Below are 14,124 nucleotides of genomic sequence, written 5' to 3'. Positions count from 1 at the left end.
GTATCACAATTCCAGTGGGTCAGATGTTTACATACACTAAGTTGACTGTGCCTTTAAACAGCTTGGAACATTCCAGAAAATGATGTCATGGCTTTAGAAGCTTCTGATAAGATAATTGACATCATTTGAGTCAATTGGAGGTGTACCTGTGGATGTATTTCAAGGCCTACCTTCAAACTCAGTGCCTCTGCTTGACATCATGGGAAAATCAAAAGAAAGGTACCGCGTTCATCTGTACAAACAATAGTACCCAAGTATAAACACCATGGGGCCACGCAGCTGTCACACCGCTCAGGAAGGAGACGCCTTCAGTCTCCTAGAGATTAACGTATTTTGGTGCAAAAAGTGCAAATCAATCCCAGAACAACAGCAAAGGACCTTGTGAAGATGCTGGTGGAAATGGGTACAAAGGTATCTTATATACACAGTAAAACAAGTCTTATATCAACATAACCTGAAAGGCCGCTCAGCAAGGAAGAAGCCACTGCTCCAAAACCACCATAAAAAAAGCCATGGGGACAAAGATTGTACTTTTTGTAGAAATGTCCTCTGGTCTGATGAACAAAAAAAAATAGAACTGTTTGGCCATAATGACCATCGTTATGTTTGGAGGAAAAAGGGGGAGGCTTGCAAGCAGAAGAACACCATCCCAACCGTGAAGAACAAGGGTGGAAGCATCATGTTGTGGGGGTGCTTTGCTGCAAGAGGGACTGGTGCACTTCACAAAATAGATGGCATCATGACAAAGGAAAATTCTGTGGATATATTGAAGCAACATCTCAACACATCAGTCAGGAAGTTAAAGCTTGTTTCAAAATGGCTTAAGGACAACAAAGTCAAGGTATTGGAGTGGCAATCACAAAGCCCTGACCTCAATCCTATCGAAAATTTGTGGGCAGAACTGAAAAAGCATATGCGAGCAAGGAGGCCTTCAAGCCTGATTCAGTTACACCAGCTCTGTCAGGAGGAATGGGCCAAAATTCACCCAACTTATTGTGGGAAGCTTGTGGAAGGCTACCCGAAACGTTTGACCTCAAGTTAAACAATTTAAAGGCAATGCTACCAAATAGTAATTGAGTGTATGTAAACTTCTGACCCACTGGGAATGTGATGAAAGAAATAAAAGCTGAAATAAATAACTCTACTATTATTCTGACATTTCACATTCTTAAAATAAAGTGGTGATCCTAACTGACCTAAGACAGGGAATTCTTTTACTAGGATTAAATGTCAGGAATTGTGAAAAACTGAGTTTAAATGTATTTGGCAAAGGTGTATGTAAACTTCCGACTTCAACTGTAGCTTTGACTGCATATGCTGATGGTGAATTCAGAGCTATTCCGTGGATAGCTACACTACAAGCATAATTTCACCAGGTTCCCGTGAAGCAATTTCCATGACATTTCACCACAACATACACAATGTCTCCTGATGAGCAAGGGGTAGTTTGTGTTAAATGTCATTGTGTATTAGAAACAGTTTGAGAATATTGTGAGGTGATTTCTTGAATGGGGAATTGAGCTTCCCGGGAAAATGTCAGAGGTTGCGACATTAACCAAGGTAGGTGGGGATTAGCAAAGGGTCAATTGAGAATTTAATAGTCTTGTGTGTTTAATTTGTAGCTTTGGTCACCTTGGGCAGCAGGGGTGTGATCCGCTTGCTCTTCTTCTCAGAGTTGGGGTCATCCAGCAGGTCTGGCTCAAACATGTAAAGCTCTGTCAGTTCAAACAGAGTGAAGTGTCTCTGTATCTGCTGCTGGTCCACCACCCGGAACGATAGCGATTGCTTGGCCACCTGCCGGTCATAGATCTTCTCCTCCATGGTGCCCTGGAAAGAATCAGCAATTTAATATCAGTGATTACAGAATTACAGTCACATCCAAAATTGTCACCCTTGACAAAGATGAGCAATTTATATTTATAAACTACCAGGAGGGTTTACCACTGTACCAGTGGTTTTAACCTTCAAAATGTTTTGCCCGAATAGTGAGTGATCTCTCCGCATCTCTGAATGTCCTTAGTGACCCAGCCAGAGCCGGGTCATGAACCTGATCAAAATTCTCTGTAGAGACCAGAAAATAGCTTGCGCAGCGACGCTCCCCATCTAACCTGACAGAGCTTGAGAGGATTGCAGTTGAGTGGGAGAAACTCCCCAAATACAGGTGTGCCAAGCTTGTAGCGTCATACCCAATAAGACTCGAGGATGTAATCGCTGCCGAAGGTGCTTCAACAAAAAGTACTGAGTAAAGGGTCTGAATACTTATGTGAAATTTCATTAACATTTGAGACTAACATAACAAAATTTGGAAAAAGTCAAGGGGTCTGAATACTTTCCGAATGCACTGTACACGTCAACCCCCAAAAGGTTCTAGCATCAGGCAGGTCCATGACTACACAAGTGAGAGGAACCAATTAAGTTCCTGCCTAACAGATATGTAATTGGCTGTCTAGATGTGTAGAAGTTGACCCCCGCCAAGGAGGAGGTTATAAATAAATGTGCTTGTGTAATCATGCTTCGTCTTTGCAGCTGCATGAACCAGTGGGTGAATAACCTTGGTTTGAGCTTTATCTAGTCGCCCGTTTTAGTTTTTACTCTGTTTGTTCAGAACCTAACATGCATGTTACCACATTTTTATACCCAGTGAAACAGGAAGCCATGAAAGGCCACAATACAGTTCTTTAACGCAAGGCACCACAGACTGAAATGACATTTTTGCATCTACAGTACCTATCAATTTTTAGATTTGTTGGTATTTTGGCCCATAAATATGAGTATTTTCAGAAAGTGAACATAAATGTCAAAATCTTCATGAAAATGTATATTTTATTTTAGAGAATAGAGAATGTAACAAACTGGACTATATGTAGTAACTTACTTTGAAGAGATGGTGATTGGGTCAAAATAGATGTTTGGTCGTCTAAATTCAGTGTACTTGTCTTTAACTGCCATTTACCGAAAGTCAGACTCTTCCCACATGCCAACTAATTTTCCTTAGTGTCAGAAGAATCAACATTCACCAGATTGTGTGGTTATCCTTGGATATATTCGAGACTTTCCCAGAGGCTATTGTTGATATGTTGTCAATTTGTTATTCTAAGTAACATTTTGTTTTGAAAAATTTGCCAAAAATGCATTTTACGTACTGGAGTGTCTTAACAAAATTAAACAAAAATATTTACGCAGACTTAATCCAGTGTCCTGAAAAATTGATTTGTGGGATATGCAAATAGTCAATGTTGGATGCAAACCTCGTAACTCAAAAAGGGGTGATTTTCATATTTTTTATTTTTTATAACTTGAATCGATATAATTGGTTCCCCTTCACATGTATGAAAGTTTCAGGACCATTTTACCTAAATAGTTATGCCGACTTAATCCAGTGAATCACATTTTTTTTGTGGGATATGCAAAATGTGCATATTTAAATATCACATAATTTGCGTATATATTTTTTAAGTATTATGCGTATCTACATTCAACTGGCAGTTGACTGTGATATGATTGAGAGAAAAAAATCCCCTATTAGGGCGTGGTGCCTGGCCTTTAACTTTAAATAGTAGAATGTTAATGCAGATCACATCGTTTGATTATATTTATAAGAATCATTAGGGGTGTTAATAATTTACCTTTTATTAGATTTTTTATTAACAGAATCACAGACATTTTTTATATTTTTTGCATACAATATAGCTCGTATTTGTATTTGTCTTTATTTATTTATTTATTGCTAATCTTATCAACAATTTTGGATGTGACTGTATGTAAAAAACACAAAATGTGTCCCACAATCATATTACAGAAGATGGGGTGCATATGAGATGTCATTACCTGTGCCAAGAAGCGGTAGACAAACACAGCCTTCAGCTGGCCAAAACGGTACACCCTGAAGATGCTCTGGATGTCGTAGGAGGGGTTCCACGAAGCGTCAAAAATTATGACCCTGTTAGCTGCTACCAGGTTGATCCCAAGGGACCCAGCTCTTGTTGAGATGAGAAACAGACGACCTCTGAAAGTAAATTGGTAAGAAATGAAATCAAAGGAGTGAGTATGAGTAGAATCTTAAACAGACCATCTAAAGAAATCACTGTCTACAATTACTGATGCTTTGTCATGAATAATAATACAATACTAGTGTTATGCTACATACTGTGTTGAGGTTTGGCACAGTGAAATTTGAGATGTAGAATAGTACAGCAGTCAGAGACGTACCGCTCATTGGTGGCATCATTGAACGCTTCAGCCCATTTCTTCCTGGATGTGGCACTAGTGGACCCATCAATACGGTAATAGTCAATGTTTCTGATCCAGCTGCCATCACCTACAGTTTGGAAAAGGAAACAAATGACACAATTATAGACTCTGAAGAAAACAATTGTTTTGTAACACTATAACATGTTTGAATATGTGAACAGCCAATGGAAACCGTACCTTTGTATAGGGATGATTGTCCGTTGTCTTTGGCTTTGTTAGCGAGGTCCAAGAAATCTTCAATCATGTCTAATGAGATCAAGGATTGACTAAACACCAACCTGTGAATATACAAACAAAAATTGACAAAGGTTGATTCAACAAATCTGCTCTATAAACCTCTGGCTAACTCAATACTTATTTTTGTAAATACCCCTCCCCGGTGCCTGAATGCATTTCTCAAGCACACTTACAGTTTGTCGTCCAGTTCCTCTGCCATTCGGAGAATCTCAAACAGCAGCACCATCTTCCCTGAGTGTCCCAGGATGGTGGCGTCAGAATCACTCAGCATCGACTTGTACCAGTCTGCAGCCGGACTGTCAGGCCTGAAACTGGTGGACGCTCTCACCGCTGAACACAGAGCATACAATATCACCACTGACCTCACATGAATATGTTCACCTTATATTATGACTTAATTGTAAATTATTTAAAATGTTCAATTGTAACACAAGAAGCTAATGTAAAATAGATGGTAAAGTAATTTCCTTAATTTAAGAGAGACTCCTACCATCTACCACTGGAGCCAGTGGTCCTGCACGCTGGTCTCCTTCCACATTGACAACCTTTGATGAACTGTTCCACACCATGATCACTTCCACATCATTGCTTTTTTCATCAGCATTACGCAATTTTCCCTTGTTCTCCTTCTCTTTACTGAGTGGGTCAAAGGAAAGGATGAAAGGCAACAATCTATTACTTGCATGAGATTACCTTTTGATGGTGATAGATAACCCACTTCAAGCATCACACTGTCGTAGTAATTAAAGAGCTCGAGAGAGACGTGACGCAGTTAACGCAAACGCTAAGCAACGCTGTACGTGAATGCTGTTTTTTGTCACAAAATGAACAGCTCCTTGCAGTATGAAGTCCTGGCACCTATGTTGCTTGTTACGCACATTTGTGCAACGTAAATTTTGAAACGCAATGTATTATTCCTTACATTGAGATGGTGGCAGTGTTGTGTAGATGAGGCTGAAACAACTTGCTTAGTTCCTGAGCTGATCTATAGGCTATGCATCAAAAATAAATAAGCAGTATATTTTGCAACGAATATTCACTGCTCAAAAATATAAAGGGAACACTTAAACACCAATGTAACTCCAAGTCAATCACACTTCTGTGAAATCAAACTGTCCACTTAGGAAGCAACACTGATTGACAATAAATGTCACATGCTGTTGTGCAAATGGAATAGACAACAGGTGGAAATTATAGGCTATTAGCAAGACATCCCCCAATAAAGGAGTGGTTCTGCAGGTGATAACCACAGACCACTTCTCAGTTCCTATGCTTCCTGGCTGATGTTTTGGTCACTTTTGAATGCTGGTGGTGCTTTCACTCTAGTGGTAGCACGAGACGGAGTCTACAACCCACACAAGTGGCTCAGGTAGTGCAGCTCATCCAGGATGGCACATAAATGCGAGCTGTGGCAAGAAGGTTTGCTGTGTGTGTCAGCGTAGTGTCCAGAGCATGGAGGCGCTACCAGAAGACAGGCCTGTACATCAGGAGATGTGGAGGCCGTAGGAGGCCAACAACCCAGCAGCAGGACCGCTACCTCCGCCTTTGTGCAAGGAGGAGCACTGCCAGAGTCCTGCAAAATGACCTCCAGCAGGCCACAAATGTGCATGTGTCTGCTCAAACGGTCAGAAACAGACTCGATGAGGGTGGTATGAGGGCCCGACGTCCACAGGTGGGGGTTGTGCTTACAGCCCAACACCGTGCAGGACATTTGGCATTTGCCAGAGAACACCAAGATTGGAAAATTCGCCACTGGCGCCCTGTGCTCTTCACAGATGAAAGCAGGTTCACACTGAGCACATGTGACAGACGTGACAGTCTGGAGACGCCGTGGAGAACGTCCTGCTGCCTGCAACATCCTCCAGCATGACCGGTTTGGCGGTGGGTCAGTCATGATGTGGGGTGGCATTTCTTTGGGGGTCCGCACAACCCTCCATGTGCTCGCCAGAGGTAGCCTGACTGCCATTAGGTACCGAGATGAGATCCTCAGACCCCTTGTGAGACAATATGCTGGTGCAGTTGGCACTGGGTTCCTCCTAATGCAAGACAATGCTAGACCTCATGTGGCTGGAGTGTGTCAGCAGTTCCTGCAAGAGGAAGGAATTGATGCTATGGACTGGCCCGCCCGTTCCCCAGACCTGAATCCAATTGAGCACATCTGGGACATCATGTCTCGCTCCATCCACCAACGCCACGTTGCACCACATTCTGTCCAGGAGTTGGCGGATGCTTTAGTCCAGGTCTGGGAGGAGATCCCTCAGGAGACCATCCGCCACCTCATCAGGAGCATGCCCAGGCGTTGTAGGGAGGTCATACAGGCACGTGGAGGCCACACACACACACACACAACTGAGCCTCATTTGGAATTGTTTTAAGGACATTACATCAAAGTTGGATCAGCCTGTAGTGTGGTTTTCCACTTTAATTTTGAGTGTGACTCCAAATCCAGACCTCCATGGGTTGATAAATTTGATTTTCATTGATCATTTTTGTGTGATTTTGTTGTCAGCACATTCAACTATGTAAAGAAAAAAGTATTTAATAAGATTATTTCATTCATTCAGATCTAGGATGTATTATTTTAGTGTTCCCTTTATTTTTTTGAGCAGTGTATCATCTCAGTGAAAGTTCAAACGATGTAGCCTTATTAGAAACACCTGCAAAATGTATTTTGTGATTGTAGGCCATTTTGAAAGAGTGAAAACAGTTGTAGCCATGCTATTTTTTTCTCATGGAGTAAATAGGCACATTCTATGCTTATCTGATAAGGGAGCAAATACATTCAAGCATCATATCAAACTGGTATAAATTATACTGGCAAGTATATATGTCAGGGCATATTATTTATAAATCAGATTATTTCACATGATGGAGATGTGGGAAGCTAAAAGGCTAGCTTGCTTGCTGTTTTTAGCTAGATATGTGTGTGTATGTGAGAGAGTAATAAAAAAATAGAAAAAATCATATCTATATATATCTATATATATCTATATCTATATCTATCTATATAGACACACCTTCAAATTAGTGTATTTGGCTATTACAGCCACACCCGTTGATGACAGGTGTATAAAATAGAGCACACAGCCATACAATCTCCATAGACAAACATAGGCAGTAGAACAGCCTTACTGAAGAGCTCAGGGACTTTCAACGCGGCACCGTCATAGGGTGGCACCATCTCAGGATGCCACCTTTCCAACAATTCAGTTCGTCAAATTTCTGCTCCGATACAGTTGACCGGGGCAGCTCTAAGTGCTGTTATTGTGAAGTGGAAACGTCTAGGAGCAACAACGGCTCACCGCAAGAGTCTAGGCCACACAAGCGCACAGAACTGGACTGCCGAGTGCTGAAGCGCGTAGCGTATAAAAATCATCTGTCCTCGGTTGCAACACTTACTGCAGAGTTCTAAACTGCTTCTGAAAGAACGTCAGCACAATAAATGTTCATTGGGAGCTTAATGAAAAGGGTTTCCATGGGCGAGCAGCAACACACAAGCCTAAGATCACCATGCAATGCCAAGCGTCAGCTGGAGTGGTGTAAAGGTCCCCGCCAATCGACTCTGGAGCAGTGAAAATGCATTCTCTGGAGTGATGAATCACGCTTCACAATCTGGCAGTCCAACGGATGAATCTGGGTTTGACAGATGCCAGGAGAACGCTACCTGCCAGAATGCGTAATGCCAACTGTACATTTTGGTGGAGGAGGAATAATAGTCTGGGGCTGTTTTTCATGGTTCTAGCCCCTTCGTTCCAGTGAAGAAAAATCCTAACGCTACAGCACACAATGACATTCTAGATGATTCTGTGCCTCCAACTTTGTGGCAACAGTTTGGGGAAGACCCTTTCCTATTTCAGCATGACAATGCCCCCGTGCACAAAGTGAGGTCCATACAGAATTGGTTTGTCAAGATCGGTGTGGAAGAACTGAACTGGCCTGCACAGAGCCCGGACCTCAACTTCATCAAACACCTTTGGGGTGAAATGGAACAGAGACTGCGAGCCAGGCCTAATGGCCAACATCAGTGCCCGACCTCACTAATGCTCTTGTGGCTGAATGGAAGCAAGTCCCAGCAGCAATGTTCCAACATCTAGTGGAAAGCCTTCACAGAAGAGTGGAAGCTGTTATAGCAGCAAAGGGGGACCAACGTCATATTAATGCCCATGATTTTGGAATGCGATTTGATGAGCAGATGTCCACATACTATTGGTCATGTAATGTAGCTAGCAAAATGTAGTCTACTGGAAGGCACAAAACTAAGTAAATGTAAAACAGCAGGTAGCCTAGTGGTTAGAGCGTTGGGCCGAAAGGTTGCTAGATCGAATGCCCGAGCTGGCAAGGTAAAAATCTGTCCTTCTGACCCCGAACAAGGCAGAAGAATTTGTTCTTAACTGACTTACCTAGTTAAATAAAGGTTAATTCAAATTTTAAAAACTAAACTTTCATTACATGTAGGTATTATTTAAATATGCAGTTAGTTTTCATTCAAATTAGCTTGCAGTGATGTTTTCAATGTGATTCTTCTTTTCCTTTACCACAAACGGGCAGACAAAGAAAACCTCTGCTATCGCCTTCTTGTGAAGTTTGCTTTTTGAGAGTCTAGAAACAATTGGACAGGCGAGGTATTATGTTGCCAAAAGGTGTGCATTGCTAAAAAATAAAAGTCAAATAAAAATCTGACTCCACCCAAGCGTACATAGACACACATGAACTTTGTGGACCGCTTAAGAGTAGGCTTTAGCAGTATACCATATATACCGTATACTGAGCTATTTGGAAATAGCCACGGAATGTTTTTTCCAATACCGTCGATACCATCGAAACGGTTTAAGTTTTACCTGCAGTCAACTTGCGCAATACATTAGGAGATAAAGAAACCGTGTTAATTTCACCTGTCACATCATTTTTCATTATCAAGCTTACCAGTAGTTACCAGTCACATAGTAGTTCCCAGTCAAGAGACCATAGCCTTGAGTCACTTGCTGTTGTGAAGCATGTGATCTAGTTACAGTATGGAATTCATAACTAAATGTTTTCCAGCTAGATATCTTATCACAAATTAGTTAACTGTCAAATGTTCTAATGCTCTGCTATTATGCATTTGATTTGCTAATTTGGTTAGCTTTTTCCAAAATCAAGCTTCACTTGCTAACAGCAGAGAATCCCCTCCTGGATCAAGAGCATCGCTGTCTAATATTCATTTTGTGCGTGCAGCAAACTGTAAGTAGTATTTTTGAGTTACTTGTATATCTTTATGAGCAGGGATGTCTGTCCTACAAGTAGTTTAGGTCAGAGACTGTATAAAATGTTAGCAATGCACTCATTAACATTTAGTTAGCATTCTCTATGGGACTTCACATTTACTTGTTAGCATTGCTAACCTCTGGATTACAGAGGCCCAGTTGGGTTTGAAAATAGCACCCCTTGTGTTCCGTGTTGGTATTACGGAATATACCGGTATGGGCCAAGTTAGGTATGACAATATGGATACCGTGCAAGCCTACTTTAGAGATCTGTGACAAGGGGTAGCCTGAATATTCATGCTTACACACCTCTCAGCTTTCCCCTGGTGCTTTCCATCAAAATGGCCCTGAAAACAAAGAGAATCTCAGTTGGTGACAGTTTGACTGATGCATCAGGATCTGTCTGGTGATGAGAAAATAGTACCTTTGGTCAAATCTGCATCTGATGGGTCTTTACCTTATTTTCTTTACTGATAAAGTTGAGCTGCAGACACCAGGGATGCGTCCAGATTCGGCTGAGTATCTGGAAGTCCTTAAAGAGGCTGGTTCCAGTCTTGCCCCTGGCTCCCTCAACTACGGATCCTGTTCCTACAGACACACATAGATTTTTTCCCCCTATACTCTCAGTTAAAGCCAAAATGTCTCTAAATATCATACACATTTCATTACAGAGCTTTCTGAGCTAACTGGCTAAAGATGGAGGTTCTTACCAGTGAAGTTGTCCAGGTAGTAGCGATACAGTCTGTACTGGAGGGGGGTCACCCTCACTGCCATAACATACTCATGTTTAGGGGGCAGGAACTTGGTCAAGGCTGAGTAGTCTCTCCTCTGAGAAAAGAAAAACACACTAAGTGTCTCCACTGGAGACTGACAAAGAATAACAAACAAATACTTGCAAAAAAGCTGTCAGTGGTTCTGATAAACTACAAATGAAAGTGCCATACACTCCTAGTAATTGAGCCATCTCACCTGTACACATCCTGCCAACATTGCATGAAGGACATGGGCGCGATTCTTCATGATGCGGACATCTCTGGGGGTGGAGTCTGCACACTGGCCATTCTGAATGGGGTTGATAAACCGATTCCGGAACTCCTTGATTGAGCCTAGAAGGTTCTCCTTGATGAAGTTCACCATGCAGTGGTCTGAAAAAACCAAAATATATATGACAAGACTTGAACATTAACAAGGAAATGATCGTGCAAATTATGTTCTCCTAAAATCAGTTTTGAGATATATTAAAACTGAAATATGAATTCACTTGGCCAAATGTTGGGATACTGGTCAGAGTACAGTTTTAAATGGAAAGGTTGTCATAGACTGAAGCTCCTTACACTCATTGAGGTTGTTCTGCAGTGGGGTGCCTGTCAGCACCACTCTCCGTTTGGTCTTAATGGCACTCATAGCTTTGGAGATGTTGGACGCCTCGTTCTTAAGGATGTGCCCCTCATCGCAGATCACAAAGTCTGGACCTGGAGTACAACAAATGTAGTGCATTAGAGTTGCAACACAATAAACAAACAAATTAATGGTGCATACCTCTCAACACTACATGCATAGATTTAGTAGAGGATGTACCTGGATCGACCAGTGTGCTGTTAAAGGTCTTTTTGAATTGTCTGTGGGTGACTTTGAGGCCTAGTGTGAGGTTGCGGTACATCTCATAGCCCATGATCATAACACCACCATCCTTCTGCCATTTCTGCAGGGCAATATAACGCTCCTGAGGTCGCTTCAGTGTTGCCAACTCTGTCACCTACGAGGTGTATGTTAGTGTATAGAGACCGAGAGAAAAATGGTGAGAGAAATGAAGAGGTGGAGACAGGGAGATGAAAGAAACATGAAATACTTTGAATATAGAGCTCGCCAGCTTGTAGTCAAAAAACCCTGAAATTAGTTACCTCTGGTTCATTCAGCCATTCCTATGGCGACAATTAATGAAGAAAGAACAGGGTTTTGGGATAAACACCGAAAACAAGGTCTGAGGTCAACACAAGCTTAGGAGATCTTATATGTTTTGTTATATGAGATGTCAGTCAGTCAACATGGCCTTCATGAATTATGATGCATTTAGGTACTTTTTCTATGTTCTCAAAATTCACAAAAAGTGACATTAGCTGATCTCATAGAAAACTTAAAATCTCTGATGTCTTATTTTTGGTGTTTATCCAAAAGCACAATTTATTTCCACAGAGGCTTAACCATGGCGGAGTTAGTGCCTACAAAATGACGCCATTGCTATTTCTTGATGCTACATTGTATATGAATAACCTCTGCATTTATTTACCTTCAAAGAAAAAAAATCTAATCTACAACTACCTTGACTTTGTCAGCTCCCATGTTAACTTGCCACTTGTCAAACTCGTTGACCCAGTTAAGGATAGTGTTGAGTGGACACACCACCAAAGCAGTCCTGAAGTTCAGGCACCTTGACTGCAGCATTGTGTGGAGGAATGTCACCACCTAAATGAGAAAAATATTATTAACAAAATATACTGTTTTGAAACATCTCACAACACACATACCAAAAATAACTTGTATATCAAAAGTTTGGACAACCTCATTCAAGGTTTTTTCATTGTTTTGAATAGAATAATAGTGAAGACATCAAAACTATGAAATAACACATGGAATCATGTAGTGACCAAAAAAGTGTTAAATCAAAATATATTTTATATTGAGATTCTTCAAAGTAGCCACCATTTTTTCCTTGATGACAGCATTGCACACTCTTGGCATTCTCTCATCCAGCTTCATGAGGTAGTCACCTGGAATGCATTTCAATTAACATGTGTGCCTTGTTAAAAGTTCATTAGTGGAATTTCTTTCCTTCCTAATGTGTTTGAGCCAATCAGTTGTGTTGTGACAAGGTAGGGGTGGTATACAGAATATAGCCCTATTTGGTAAAATACCAAGTCCAAACTATGGCAAGAACAGCTCAAATAAACAAAGAGAAATGACAGTCCATCATTACTTTAAGACATGAAGGTCAGTCAATCTGGAACATTAAGAACTTTGAAAGTTTCTTCAAGTGCAGTCGCAAAAACCATGAAGCGCTATGATGAAACTGGCTCTCATGAAGACCGCCACAGGAACGGAAGACCCAGAGTTACCTCTGCTGCAGAGGATAAGTTAATTCGCGTTACAAGCCTCAGAAATTGAAGCCAAATAAATGCTTCAGAGCTCAAGTAACAGACGCATCAACTGTTCAGAGGAAACTGCATGAATCAGGCCTTCATGGTCGAATTGCTGCAAAGAAACCACGACTAAAGGACACCAATAAGAAGAGACTTACTTGAGCCAAGAAACACAAGCTATGGTTTAACACTGTTATTAACACACGTGTTATTTCATAGTTTTGATGTCTTCCCTACTATTCTACAATGTAAAAAATAATGAAAAACCCTTAAATGAGTAGATGTGTCCAAACGACTGGTACGTTGCGCTGATCTTGAGCTGTTCATGTCTATTAGTATTTTGTATTATGTCATGTTTTATTATTATTTTTGGACCCCAGGAAGAGTTGCTGCTGCTTTTGCAACAGCTAATGGGGATATATATCAAATGCTAAACACTCATTTTGTTCCCTCTTCCCTTCCTCTTACCTGCAGTGTCTTCCCTAGGCCCATGCAGTGGGCCAGTAAGCAACCTGATCCAGGGGTTGAATTGGCCTTCTTCACTGACTCACAACAACAGTCCCAGATAAACTGCACACCTATCAAAAGGAAGAAGTACAGCAAATTGAAGGGGACACTGCTGTATTTGCCACTATGTTAATTATTGTATGTATTGGACTTGTACAACTGAAATAAAAAACAAGACTTACCATCCACCTGGTGAGGCTTGAGCCTGGTCACCAGGTTCCTGTGCACCTGAATGAGTGGCTCCCTGGTCCCCTCATCCTGATCCAAGACCAGCTTAGTGGTGATTGGACAGGCCACTTGAGACACCTCATCGTCAATAACAATCACCTGTGAGGAAACCATTAGACCAAAACTGATCATATAAACCATATATAGATATCATATATAACATATTCAAATAAAATAGACTAACAGTATGACATTTCTGAGAGAGCATGGTTTCAACTGTGAGTGTGACTGAGAGGGTCAGCTGTGTGTAGTGTACCTCTCTGAAGTCCTCCCTCTGCTCTCTGCCTGCCAGGCGTCTGCATCTATCCTCCTCCTCCTTCAGGGCTCTCTGGGTCTCTGAGCGGAGGTGCTCATCTATGATGATTCTGCGGATCTTCTTGCGGCCCTTAGGTGTACCTTTGTTGTCTCCGTCCTTCTCGTCATCTTCACTCTGTTTAGATAGACAGATCCAGAGGTCACCAGCACAACAACGCTTTTACCAGTACAATTTAACATTTAGCACCTGATACACAAACAGTAAA

General features: G+C 41.5%; 1 protein-coding gene and 1 long non-coding RNA gene across 2 annotated transcripts in view; one reads left to right on the top strand and one right to left on the bottom strand.

The window, feature by feature from the left end:
• Nucleotides 1–14,124, bottom strand: part of LOC109873114 (transcriptional regulator ATRX) — a 41,651-nt gene that overhangs the window by 2,916 nt on the left and 24,611 nt on the right. The window contains exons 15-30 of the mRNA XM_020464661.2: nt 13,860–14,033; nt 13,558–13,702; nt 13,337–13,446; nt 12,051–12,194; nt 11,310–11,487; nt 11,066–11,203; nt 10,701–10,876; nt 10,442–10,559; nt 10,189–10,319; nt 10,041–10,078; nt 4,979–5,124; nt 4,662–4,818; nt 4,429–4,529; nt 4,210–4,318; nt 3,829–4,006; nt 1,633–1,827 (exon numbers count right to left, since the gene is read on the bottom strand). Coding sequence (XP_020320250.1) covers nt 1,633–1,827; nt 3,829–4,006; nt 4,210–4,318; nt 4,429–4,529; nt 4,662–4,818; nt 4,979–5,124; nt 10,041–10,078; nt 10,189–10,319; nt 10,442–10,559; nt 10,701–10,876; nt 11,066–11,203; nt 11,310–11,487; nt 12,051–12,194; nt 13,337–13,446; nt 13,558–13,702; nt 13,860–14,033 — 2,238 coding nt within the window. The remainder of the gene's footprint in view (nt 1–1,632; nt 1,828–3,828; nt 4,007–4,209; nt 4,319–4,428; nt 4,530–4,661; nt 4,819–4,978; nt 5,125–10,040; nt 10,079–10,188; nt 10,320–10,441; nt 10,560–10,700; nt 10,877–11,065; nt 11,204–11,309; nt 11,488–12,050; nt 12,195–13,336; nt 13,447–13,557; nt 13,703–13,859; nt 14,034–14,124) is intronic.
• LOC116358097 (uncharacterized) lies at nt 1,435–13,608 on the top strand. The gene is made up of 3 exons (XR_004205932.1): nt 1,435–1,560; nt 3,800–4,020; nt 13,343–13,608. It is a non-coding gene; the product is annotated as an uncharacterized LOC116358097 (long non-coding RNA).

Source organism: Oncorhynchus kisutch, linkage group LG28 (assembly GCF_002021735.2).
Source record: "Oncorhynchus kisutch isolate 150728-3 linkage group LG28, Okis_V2, whole genome shotgun sequence".
Lineage (NCBI taxonomy): Eukaryota > Metazoa > Chordata > Actinopteri > Salmoniformes > Salmonidae > Oncorhynchus > Oncorhynchus kisutch.
The sequence above is the reverse complement of the archived record's forward strand: the minus strand, read 5'-3'. Positions and strand labels throughout refer to the sequence as shown.